This window comes from Pholis gunnellus (genome assembly GCF_910591455.1).
Source record: "Pholis gunnellus genome assembly, chromosome: 21".
Lineage (NCBI taxonomy): Eukaryota > Metazoa > Chordata > Actinopteri > Perciformes > Pholidae > Pholis > Pholis gunnellus.
Window position 1 is genome coordinate 11,891,701 of NC_136548.1, and position 12,755 is coordinate 11,904,455.

At 44.9% G+C, this 12,755-nt stretch overlaps 1 protein-coding gene across 1 annotated transcript; it reads right to left on the reverse strand.

Annotated features, from left to right (window-relative positions):
- Positions 1 to 796: 796 nt before the first annotated feature.
- Positions 797 to 11,225, reverse strand: med1 (mediator complex subunit 1). Its single transcript, XM_079182532.1, has 16 exons — positions 11,099 to 11,225; positions 9,760 to 9,866; positions 9,033 to 9,111; positions 8,737 to 8,791; positions 8,414 to 8,546; positions 8,208 to 8,236; positions 8,007 to 8,078; positions 7,780 to 7,854; positions 7,302 to 7,465; positions 7,060 to 7,171; positions 6,708 to 6,832; positions 6,492 to 6,619; positions 5,841 to 6,042; positions 5,627 to 5,722; positions 5,416 to 5,521; positions 797 to 5,328 (listed from the first exon to the last, which is right to left on the reverse strand). Exons 1-16 carry the CDS (start codon positions 11,217 to 11,219, stop codon positions 1,392 to 1,394), a joined length of 5,541 nt encoding a protein of 1,846 aa, XP_079038658.1. The 5' UTR covers positions 11,220 to 11,225; the 3' UTR covers positions 797 to 1,391.
- Positions 11,226 to 12,755: the final 1,530 nt, after the last annotated feature.

The following is a 12,755-nucleotide window of genomic DNA, read 5'->3' on the forward strand; positions in this document are numbered from 1 at the left end:
TTTATACTTAGCACATCAGTGTGCAGTTGGTGTGGGGAAAGAGCTATTTAATGTTTGGGTAGTTTAATGTTTTGTAGAGTTGTGATGCAAAAATACAATTTTCAAAAGAGTTTATATAGATTTGAATGAAGTGTTTAATGATGTCAGATATTTAATGATTTTGGTTTTTGTGTTTCAGAAATTGCAAAAACTGTACAATCAGATTTGTATCAGCAATTTTTACCTGTGCTTTTAAATTGCATTAAGATATTTAGTTTACTTTTTACTATCTGTCCTCTGGATGATGCATTGAGATAGTTTAATAATGAATCTTCTGTTTTATTTGATGTCGTTCCTTGTGACCATCCAAAGTGATTCGTTTTGTGCGTCTTCGGCATTTTCAGAGCTTCTGTTTTGTCCCTCTTGGCAGCGTGACTTCACAAATCTTCCTCTGTAATACATGTGAATAAAGGGCGTGAAATTTCATTTAACCTCTACGCATTACCTCGGGGACTGTGGAACTCATTACAGAGTACCATGTTATGTTGCCAACTGTGATTGAGCAGCCTGATACACTGCTGCCCTCTAGTGTAGCTTGTTGGTTGAGCTGCAAGTAAATACCTATTTTATCTTTACCCATTCATTCAAGAAATATATAGACATCAAGATATTTGTGAAAAAACTAATAAATGCATTACCTACCGATTCCTGTCATTTCAAATTAATATGGCCAGACTGACGTGTTACTACAATAGACGGACTACATCCTACCACATACAATTAAAACACAGACGTGACAACTTTTTTCCAAGAAGTGCAAGTTTATTTCAAGCTTTCAAAACTTCTACAGGTTAAAAATAACCAGCTCGTCTCTTTTCCATCATCATCATCTTCATCAGTTGCAGTCTTCTTTACCTACACTACCTTAGACATCAGTTTAAAATGTATCAAAATCTAAAAATCCCCAGTTGTATCTGAAAAACAAAACAACTGACCACTGTATCCTTCTTGCTTTGCAATACTTTTGATTTTTAGGAGTCATACATATTTAGTGGCAATCCGTGTATGTAACAACAACGACTTATGAACCGGGACCAAATGTATTAAATGTAAAACATCACAGGAAAGAAAGAAATGTATATTTCTCTTAAAATATACTGTTTGAATCCATTTCCTTAATGAAGCTTAAGGAAGTCTGTATTTCAATAACCGCTTTCATCTAAAACTGGCATCATATCACCAGATATTATACACTGATACTGAAACAGTAAAATGTGACGTTAAAATACAGCTTAAACAGGACAATGGTCACTCAGAGAGCCACAGTATTCTTGTATCCAGTTCCAATGTGTGGCTAGAGTTAAATAAATAGAAGTTTAATTTGTATGTTAAAAGGCACGTGAGAAAAAAAATTAAAGGTTGCCAGTGAGGGCCGAGTCCATGAGGTCGTCATCTTCATTTCTCATATACATCGGACTGGGCCGGGATGGACGCTCTGAACCCAGCATGGACAAAGATGAGTCTGAAGCCGAGATGGGTGACCGGGACCAACTGTCTGCTTTTATTGGATGAGAGGATGGCCCCATGGACATGGAGGACTTCTTCTTTTCTTTGTCCCTGTCCCGTTCTCGGTCTCTGTCCCTCTCCCGTTCCCTCTCTTTCTGCTTCTTCTTCTCCTTCTTGTGTTTCTTGTGCTTCTCCCCTGAGCTGAGAGGGATGGAGCTCATGTAGTCCTGGTGGGGAAGCGGGCGAATGGTCTGGTCGTCGTCTGAGCTGGGGCTGTTCTGGTGGGACTTCTCGGCCATCGAGCTGCTGCCTGACTCGCTCTCGCTGTCGAGGTTGAGCGGGGTGTATCCTGGCGAGCGACTGTGGCTCGGCGAGGAGCGGTCGTGTTTGGGAGTAGAGCCACTGAAGAGGGGCGAAGCTTTGAGACTAGAAATTTGTGGACGCATGGAGTCACTAGACCCTTCCCCTGCTTTCTGAAGGGTGACTTTGGCCTTGATGCTTGGTGAGCCACCATCAGGTTTGCTAATGATGATTTTGGCCAAGCCGGTTGCACTCCCCCCTCCTGTTTTTGGGTCCATCAGCTTTTTATCCCCACTGTTCCCACCAGAAACAGACACTTTTGCTTTGGCCTCTTTATCAGACTTTTCCCGCTTATACTCCCCACTTTGGGACGACGAGCCATGCTTTGAAGGGCCCAAGTTTGAAGGTCCACTGCTGGGAACATGACCACCATGACCACCATGACCACCACCACCACCAGGAGCAGGAGCAGATCCCGAACCAGTTCCCCCTGCTGGTGGCCCTACCTCACAACCATCCTCCCCCACTCCCCCTCCACCTACACTCTTCAGTTTGTCTATAACTGCCGTAAGAGAGGGTTTCTTGTTTCGACTGGGAGACTTCCCTTTGGCGTTGGGGTTGTTTGCGTTGTTCTGACCAGCCCCTCCACCACTACCACTTCCTCCACCTCCTCCACCTCCACCCCCTCCACCCCCTCCACCACTGCCTACACTTCCACTTCCTCCGCCTGCCCCTCCTCCCCCTCCACTTCCACCTCCACCACCCCCATACTGAGATTGGGAGCCTCCTGTAAAGGCCATGGAACCAGAGGACGAGCTTGAGGAGGACGAGGAGGATGTGGAACCAGAAGAACTCCCACCCATTGGCTTCTGGGAGCTCATGCCTCCCCCAGAAGACTTGGACCCTCCAGAACTACCACCTCCTGAGCCCATTGGCGATTTGGCCTTGGAAGAAGGAGGTGTTCCTGGAACCTGGGACTGTTGCATTTTCATAGGGGAGGACAATTTCTCACCAGAGCTACTGGAGCGGGAGTGAGAAGGAGAGATGTTGGGCTTTATGTTGGGATTCATAAGAGACCCAGGAGGCTTACCCCCCTGAGGCTTCATTTTACTACCACTTCCAATTCCACTACCACTACCTCCAGGCCCAGACAGCCCATGTTTGGTGATTGGGGAGGATCCTGGTTTGCCAACACCCATTCCTTGAGAGGGGCCTTTAGACTGGGATGACCCACCTCCACTTCCCATTCCTGTGGTTCCTGGCTTGGAGCTGTTGCTTTGTGTCGAGGAGCCTTCTTTGGACTTGATCTTTCCAGATGAGGATGTGTGAGAATGATGACTTTTGCTGCTGCTGGTTCCCCCTGCTCCACCTGTGCTGCTTGTGGCTGAGCTGCTGGAGGTGTATCCACTATGGGATGATGTTTTCCCCCCAGTTATGGTCCCTTTTGCAATCTGAATAGTGATTTTTGGAATTGGAGGTGTGGCACCACCAGGAGGAGTTTGCGAGCGTCCAGCACTACCAGGAGACTTGGAGCCTCCTCCACTTATACTTCCCCCAGAGCCTGAACCACCACTAGGAGGTGTGTATGGGCGTCCGCCTGAACTGTGTGAGGGGGACTTCCCATCTGGGTCCATCTTTTTCCGTTTGGGAGGCTTTTCTTTAGACTTTCCCTCACTTGATGGGGTCCTGCTACGTTTGACTTGTTTTCCCTCCGTTGAACTGTTCCCAATCCCCATCCCAGAGCTGCTCCCTCCGCTACCCCCATTTTCATCTTTTGGTCGCATGAGTCCCTGTTGCTGTTGCTGTTTAATTTTGGGTTCTGTACTTTTAAATTCAGCACATGCCGCTGCGAGGCCCATAATAAGGGGGCTCTGGGACCCTCCGCCATGTGTGTCTCCCAAATCCGGAGCTTGCCCCAGAAGTGGTTTACCACCACCACTGTTGCCTCCGAAAACGATCCCCATATCAAAAGGGTCTTTCATTGATGGCTCTGGGGTGCTCTGCCCATGTGGAGTTGGATTCTGAGGTGTTCCTGATGGGGTATTCTGCTGGCTACTTCCCCCAAAACCCTTGACCAGGTCCATGTCTCCATCTGCGCTTGGAGAGCTGTCATCAAAGTAGTTCTGGGGGAAGCCATGGCCTGAGGTCAAGAGGTCAGGGTTGAAGTCAGCAGCATCTGGGAAGAAGTTGGTGGAAGAGGAATCGCTGGTGGGTGTGGCAGCAGTTGCAGCTGCCTCAGCAATCAGGTCAGCAGCATCAGTAAAAGGATTCTCATTGCTGTTGGTGTTAAAGATGTCTGCGGAGTCAAACACTGCGCTGCCCTGACCTGAGCTGGAGGAGTCACGGATGGGGGTACCCAGGGGGCCTCCATCCTCCCCACCATTGCCCATCGGGTGCTGCCCATGGCTCCCACTGCTGCCCTTGCCTGTCTGCTCGGGCAAATCTGACAAGATTTCTGTGATATCAGGCCCGATGCTATCAGAGCTAGAAAGGCGGACCATACGAGGCGGTACAGCACCTGATGGTTGCTGTTGCTGAGACTGGACGTGAGACTGCGAATAAGGCATGCTGGGACCAGAGGGCGGAGTTCCACATTGGCTAGGTGCCGGAGTGATGCTGTGGGGCGTGTCTAGGCCATCACCGGTCAGGTTAACATCAAAGATAGAGTTTTGAGATGCGTCCACATCCATGGAGAGGAGCTCACGGTGGAAGTCATCCTCATGTGAGACTTGATGGTGTTGGTGATGCTGCGGCATCGAAGATCCCTGTTGTGATTTCATGCCTAAACCGCAAACTCCACCACCTGCGGCAGTTCCAGGCATCACGCCACCCTTTTCTGTCCCTCGTGGGCGCTTCTTCTTCCCTTTCGTGCTACTTCCAGGGCATGTTCCACTCATGCTTTCAGTCCGTGGGGAGCCAGATGAAGAATTCTGCCTCTCTAATGGACTAGAACCATACAAAGCGGCGAAGTCTTGTGTGGGGTTGTCTTTCAACAAGTTCATCAACATAGGATGATTCTTGGTGTTGCTGGCAGGGGAGGATGTTTGGGGTGGAGTTTGGTGGGGTGGTGGTGCATTCTGGGAGCTGGGGCTAGAGCCCACACTTCCAGTTATCTGTAATAGACTTGTCAGTATGGGATTCTGTGTGACTTTGTTGAAGTCATCTACATGGCCTTGACCAGGCTGTTGTTGTTGCTGCGACTGTTGCTGGCCAGGCCCCCCTCCTTGGGTTAGGCACTCTCCTCCTTGGGCTTGCCTCTCTGTTCGGGAAACCCCAAAAAGAGAATTAATTGGACCTCCAAAATTAGGTCCCCCAGGGGGTCCTGCTCCAGTGGGTGTGTTGTCCCCTGTGAGCCCAGGCAGTCCCATAGGGTTAGTTCCATCGCCTGTTGCCATGTTGTAGGTGGGACTACCGGAGGGTGGCAGGTTATTCTTCACCATGATCTCGACAGTTTGTGCAATTAATGAAAGGGCTGGAGTGTCTGCCTGGATGGTCTCTGCTTTCCTTCGAATGGCCCGCATGGTTACAGGGATGGACATGCATCTACAAGAGGGAAAGAAACAATTACCACAAGAAAAATAAATGTATACTATCAACATTTATGCATTCAGGAGGAAGTTACAAACTCACCGCTGGACCACTTTGGTGATGAATTCATCAGTGCAGATCAGAGCATCCGACAGTCCCTTATACAACTTGCAGGATACTTGTCTGGAGTCAATCACCTCCATCACCACTAGAGGAAGGAGGTCAGATAGGACACATTAATTTCACCCAAGGATATTGTTAAAGTAATATCAACATTATGCTGGATTAGCGATTTTGTTAAAGTGATGCTCACCACAAACTAATGACTCATTGACTGGATGCTGGAAAGAGACGCTGAAACTTGAGTCGGTAAGAGGACATACTTCAAACTGCAGCAGGCCTGCATTGTCTGAGGAAACAACAGCAAAAATGCTTCAGTCATTAAATGTGTTTTGACACATCAGACACAGAAAACAGTACATGTTGTTGATGGACCAAATACAGTACATCAGGGGGCAAATACTTACCTTCTTTGATGGAAGTTTGTTTTACACAACTGCCAACCAAGGTGTTATAGGCTGCCTGGTGCCGGATGATATCCAACAAGAGTGGCACTTGTGCTGGGTGGCGGAAAGGGATCTTGGACACCAGTGCTCCTTGAAGAGAACGACCGTCTTGCACTGGAGCATCACCATTCAGGAAGTAACAGTGCTGCTGATCTGGCAACACCTGTTAAAAAGCAAAGAAAGCAGTTTTCTTACAAAAACATTGATTTCTGTGGGTTAATACGTTTATTAGCTGTCTATATCTTTACTTAATCAATGTTCTCTTTAACAAACTATAGACCATGAATGTAGCTGTCGTTCATGAGCAGCACAGCGCCATCGAAAACAACTATTTATTTACAGAATGACAAGAAATTGCATTTCACTAAACTTCTGTTTTCCATGAGTCTGCACTCAAGATGGCAGAAGGAAGTAGAGATGATGTCGATCAAAACATGTCAAACTAGATTTACCGCTTCAATTCCAATAGGTGACCATAATCACAAACAACCAAAACAACAAGTAGAGGCCTCTTACAATATTTCTGTAACCACAGAACAACCATCTGTAAAGGAAAAAGAGATCATATTACTGGTGTGTGTGTGTGTGGCGGTATTGCTCGTGTCTGCTCACCGAGTAGAAGTGCATGTTGTATGAGGGCGGTGGCGTGGAGCTGCCCTCCTCCAGTAGCTGCCGTTGGCTCTGGACAACTAACTGGTAGAGAGGCGAGAGGCTGGGGGAGCTCTCAAACACTGGGATTGCTGTGGAAAAAATGGAGAGGTTGAAGTCCAAATTATCAACCAAAACGATTGTGCTTAAAGTGCATATTTATGACTTCAAAATACGCACAAGTAGCATTTCCAAGCCTCTGAATAAAGGACAGTGAGAAAGGCATGGGGCGGTTCATCTTGAGGAAAAAACAAGCCGGCAGGTCCACACAGTTGGAGTTGGTCACAGTGGAAAAGGAAGGCGTCCTAAAATACACCAAAGATTAAAATTCATCAGCTACCTTGCTCAGTTCTCTACTAGGTCTTCATTGGGGCACTAAAAAAACCCCAAATATGATTACCTCATTAAGTCGAAGAGTAGTGCATTTATGCATGTTTAATACATTGCATGCCATTCATTCTCAGAAACATTTAGAGGTTGCTCATTGCAGGATTTCACAAGTTCCCTGATAACGGGCGGTACACATTCTTACCCCTTGTTGTCAACTGGGTGGGATCCAGTGATGAGTGGGGCGATTGGAAGCTTGTAGACAGCTGAGGTTCCCTCAATTGTCACAGAAACACTGACACCCAGAGAGCGTGGAACTACAAAGCGTATCCAAGAGTCCAGACAAGGAGACAATCAACAGAGGTCCCACAAGGATAGAAATCACGACGCTATAGGCTGGTGTCTTGTGTACATTCCTGAATTCACCCTCTTCCTCTGTGCACTTACCATTGCTGTCTGGTGAGTTGAGCTGTGGGCTCGGTCCCTCCTCAAATATGTCATAAGGGGAAAGGTAACACTGAAGAGATACAAGATGGCCACCACTCCTGGCTGTTAGCAAGCCGACGCCTCCATGAAGAATAGTCTCCACCCCATTAGCATTGGTAGCTAACCTAGAAGAAGCATCAATCAAAAGTTATTGCATTACAAAAAAAGATGCTCAAATTAGGCTTTTTGCTCAAAAGTACTTTATACTACTCATTAAGCAGGTGAATATTTTACCAGGTGTTCTACTGCCTTTAAAATCAGCAATTGTGCCCTTAAACACTCCCTCCCCTGCACGACTCTTTCAATGATCACAGTGCAGCTTGAACAATATATTGATATTGAATATATATACTGTATATATTGAATATGCTAAACACCGGGAACCCAAATATACTAAGGATGATGTAAAAGGTAACAAAAAGCCATTTTGTGTGCTTACCTGAACATGTGCATCATCTTGGTGAGATCAAGCTCCAAAGACTGCAGCGCTATATACATCTTGGTTTTCAGTTTACTGGGGCACAGAAATAAATCAAGAGAATTAGATATAACCGACAATGAAACAATAATAATCATAGAAGATATGTCTCTTATGAAACAAGTGCCATTAATCAGAGTTTAGGTTGGCTTCAACCAGAAATCCTTGTAGCCTAAAAGTCTACTTACTTGTCCCCAGGGAGCTTGTATAGTTCGACAAGTCCCTTCAGATGCTTGGAAAACTCTTCAAAGTTCTTCTCCCTGATGAGATGCAGGAGAGGAGGAGGTGGTTTAGGCAGCTTTCAGAAAAATACAAGTAGCCGTGCCTGCATCACTCCAAGAAAAACAGAAATAAGAAACCCTACAGTGCAGTGTGTGGTTTCTACTCACCTCAGATGCTGAATCAGCTCAGGGCAACTCTGTGATCAACAAACCAAGAAAAATATAATACACTTTTGAGGACAATGTCTTCACCAAGGTGCACGACTGGAATTAAATCGTAATACGCAAGTATAGATTTTATAATAAACATAGACCAACTTGATTCTTATTTGGCTGAGCTTTATGGAGCCATATGGAAGTTACAGTAAACTGACCGTAGGGTTTTCTCCCTGATGAGCCACCTTGACATCCACTAGCTGGCCATTGGTGTCCAGCTGCACCTCCACGTAAAACATGTCTGATGTGATGTAACACTCTGTCCCTGATGGGCTGAGGTGAGAGCCAAGCCTGTTCAGAGAAGACAAAAAATCAAGAGAGAGCGAGACTAGTTTTAATTTAAGTCAATTTAGAAAATCGCTTTAGTAATCATTAATGCTGAGTGAGCCTACAATGGGCAATTATAAGGAAAACAGTACAATAACAACAATCTACAATCAGCCTAAATGTCCTGTACTTGGCAAAAGGGGAAAGAACTCACATGTTTTGCCGAGCGATGGATTCTAGACGATCTGTCATCGAGGGCAGGGATGAAACTGAAAAAGAAGGAAAGGAAGAACAGGGAACTCTTCAAATCATAAAAAGCGACTATGTCATAAATTTGTTGCCTTATGTTCCTGCTGTCTGTAGACACAATGTGCCTGCATGCTTTCAACAGTTAATTTCAGTCTGCAAACACTTGTGTCTCCTTGTCTACTGATGGAAAGTGACACATTCTAATGGAAGACGTTGCCCAGCTCTCCCTCGTGCGTCTGTCCTTTGAGTCGACAGTCTCACCTTTCAGCGCTCTCTGCAGCGTCTCCAAGCAGGTGAGCAGGAGCTGGTGACCTGCAGCATTCATCACACCGCGTTTCTCCTGGGACACAGCGGGAAGTTAAACACAGGAATTAGATAATACAGCAGAGAGAAGATAAAAGTGCTTCATCAACAAGATCTGATGTTCAAGTTGGCTTTCCACTGGCTTAGTCAGCATTATAGGTCAGGGATTTAAATGTCACTGTAGTTTCACAGGCCCAGTAGGGAAGTTAATAAAGTAAAAACCTTTTGTGCAATTAGGTGATTAATTACAAATGCATGTTGAGCAGGTTGGTAGTGAGTCTCTCTTGGGGGTACACATTTGCGATTTGGATACTATATAGGTGCATGGTCTTTAAAAAATACTAATTCAAAAGCAATTAATCACATAAATAGGAACATAAATGATTCACTGTTTTTAGTGCAGGGAAAGTGTTCCCCACTTACCTACCTACTCCCTATTAAAACACAGGTTAAACCCATTAATTTCAATCTGATTGAACTCTGACATGAGAGATAATGACTACTGTTTGAATCAAAATGTGTGAAATCTTTGCATGATGGAAGAATACAAGAAGCAAGCTTTCTTAGGATCTGAGGGGTATATAACAACAAGATAATCTTCAATATTGACACCTGGTTTAAACCGGTGCTTTGTGAATTAAAGCTAACTAATTTATCTCAGAAAAAAGATCTGTCTCCATCTCACCATGGCCTGACGCACAACCTTGCAGGTCTCCTGCCATGGCCGTGAAACATTGTGTTTGGCATGAAGCTTCTCCAGCAAAGCAGCCATCCGACTCTGCTTCTCCGACTCTGAAAAAGATGAAATATTCAAGATAGGAGTTAAAAATCGCAAGTTATACACATTGATTGTCCTTTATTTTAAAAAGGTATTCACAGCCTCATCACACTGATTCCATCTCCTCTGTCCTTTTTTAGAAAGCTACCGAGCATCTAAGATCCAATTAGACTTTACGACATGATTGTAACTAAGTGACAGCCATTCTTCATCCATAGCCCTTTGTTTTTGTTGGTACATTCAACTGCAGACACAATACACTCAGTAGCCAGTTTATTAGGTATGTTGAACAATAAAACCTTCATGAAGGTAGGATTTATTGCAGGACTGTTGCATTAGACGGTGTTAGTTGTAGCTTGTTGTAACTGGCAACTAAGTTTATGCTGTTTATTTATTATAATTTATGATAATAGAATTTGGTCAAAGCAACAATGGAACTGTGAGTGTGAATGCCTGTTAAATTAATTCTAACTTCGCATTTTTAGGTAGTAAGTAAATCAAATTAAGGCTATCTATGACAAGCAAATAAATCGTTTTACTGCTAATTTGTTTTGTATGAGGGCCTAACCACAACAAAGGCTCCAGCGTTTCCCTGAGCTCCCCACAAAAGGTGCAATTCACATTAATGGGACTTGTCATTAGTACAACCCGAATAACAAAACGGGTACATAGCAATCGAGTCACATGACATCCCGAAAAATGATCACACCATCAGGACACTTGCGCATGTCAGTCCGGTCAAAAACACGATGATGGTGTCAACGAAAAAGAGCCCAACGTGTTGTTGTTATTACCTGTCATAACGGGCTACTGCAGCTTGATAGTTCATATTGGGTCGCTTAGGTAATGTGACGTTTGCATTATCGTTCAGCACTCGGAGTCAAAACAAGGACTTGTCAATAGATTACTTTAGGAGACCTCTGTTAGTCCCTAATGTTAGTGTATGTATAAAGTTGGTGTTAGCCAGCTAATAGCTCACTCCATGAAGCTAGCTGCTAACGTTACTTTACCAAGCATGACACCTTGTCCAGTGTCATAAACTAGTGTTCCACCATCAATATCTTTTTAAATTACTCAGAGAGCTGTAACTTCACCCCTATGTCCAAAACATACATAAAAAAAGAAACGTTCACGTTAAATAGTCGGCTAAGTTAGCTGTTAGCCTCCGTTAGCTTGAGTCGCCAGATCACCCTGATAACATAAATCAGTTCGCCGGATAGAAGTAAAGCTCGGGTCACGTTCTTACCTGTTACATCTTCGGCTTTGATCCGATCGCCATGGATCTGATTCCCTCCTTGTTGAACCGAGATAGAAGGTTCTCTCATAGGGCTACCGCTCTGCATTGACACACCAGGCCCCGCCGCCATTGTGCCCCACTATCCGTTTCAGTTTACTCACTTCGGTTTCCCAGCGTCCCCACCCGGGCTTCCGTACTATACCACACTCGTAAGCGGGTGAGTGGGAAAGGCTTTTCTCTTTCTTGTTTTGTTTTTTCAATTTAAATTTCAGTCCCAGCGGTTGACTTTTGTCGTTAGATTCAGAATTATATGTTTTTTTTAATTATTTATCTATGTTGCTATCTTGCCCCTATGTCTTTCCTTAAAGAAAACATAGTTTTCCATGCCCCTATGTTCCCTTAAATAAAACATAGGGCCACGTTTTTAATTGGCAATGTTAAGTGTTTCCGCCATATAGTGTAAGGTTTCAACAATTATTTCTTATTATTCATCAATATAATTTAAGGAGACACGTGCCTTTGCCTTTATTCCTTCTAAACCAAATGAAATCCCCTTGACGTGACTGCCTGCTTAAAATAAAAGGCAATGATCTGATGAAGACTCCAGATGGCGTACGATCGCCACGAGGAAATGATTCATGATTTGCCAAGAGCAACTCGCCGCCAAAATCCAAAGGAAGGTTGAAATATTCATGTTAATCGACTTCAGAAACAGAATAATGCAGAGACTTAACATGATGATTGCTTTTTTTCCTGCAAATTCTACTTTTTACAACCTCATCTATAAGGCAGTCACACGAAGCAATGGATAATTAAGCAGCAGATAAAGAAATTTAAAACAGCAAAAAGCAGCCATGCACAAGCAACCACATGCACATACATGCACACACCTGAGCCTATTGTACAGCTGAGCCTGTGGCAATGAGGGCTCTCTGGGGAGGATTTTCCCACCAACCATTATGACCTGCCTAAGAGAGGGAGCAGGAGTGTGTTCATGAATACATGCGCATTTGTGCATATGCAAAGATATATTTGTGAACATGGGTATAAAAACACACACACACACACACACATAGCAGATAGCTATAGACAGCAGTGAGGATGGAGAGGGACCAGATTGGCATCGTCTGAGACAGTAGACAGACCCGCAGATAGACATAAGAAAAGAGGGGAGGTGCCGCTATGTAATTGATGTGCCCACCAGGAGCTTTAGCTGGCTGCCTGGCATGGAAGAGGAGGTGGGCACCGCTGCCAAGACAGCAGTAGGAGAAAGGAAAGGGAGGCACGGGCCTTGGGGAGCACGGTAGCGTGCTGAAACCATGCCCATCAATCAGAGGCTAGTTCACCTTGCCATGCCAAGCGGGACCCCCCTCTGTGCCGAGGGAAGGGGTGGCACAGGGAGCAAGGCTGGCACAGTTGCTAAACCTTCCCTAATCCTCCTGGTGGGTGTATCAGTGCCACGTCCGAATGGCAGTGGAGTGGGCAGAGCCAGACATGGTGGGGAAAGAAAAGAAAGTTCAGCCCCTCTTCTGAAAGAGGTGTCACTTCATGTTGTTAACATCATGATGTATAAATGTTAATATTATTTCAACTAAAGGCTGAAAAATGCCCCAGCTTCTCATAAAAAAAGCTATTTAGGAATTATGTGACATTGACCAAAAAGGGT

What these genes read in the sequence shown, in the direction of transcription:
- med1 (XM_079182532.1), bottom strand. Translation starts at nt 11,219, where the DNA reads ATGGCGGCGGGGCCTGGTGTGTCAATGCAGAGCGGTAGCCCTATGAGA. An exon ending in TCCATCGCTCGGCAAAACAT is followed by an intron (nt 8,547 to 8,736) that starts GTGAGTTCTTTC and finishes TTCTCTGAACAG; the next exon opens with GCTTGGCTCTCACCTCAGCC. An exon ending in CAATGAGTCATTAGTTTGTG is followed by an intron (nt 5,522 to 5,626) that starts GTGAGCATCACT and finishes TCCTTCCTCTAG; the next exon opens with TGGTGATGGAGGTGATTGAC.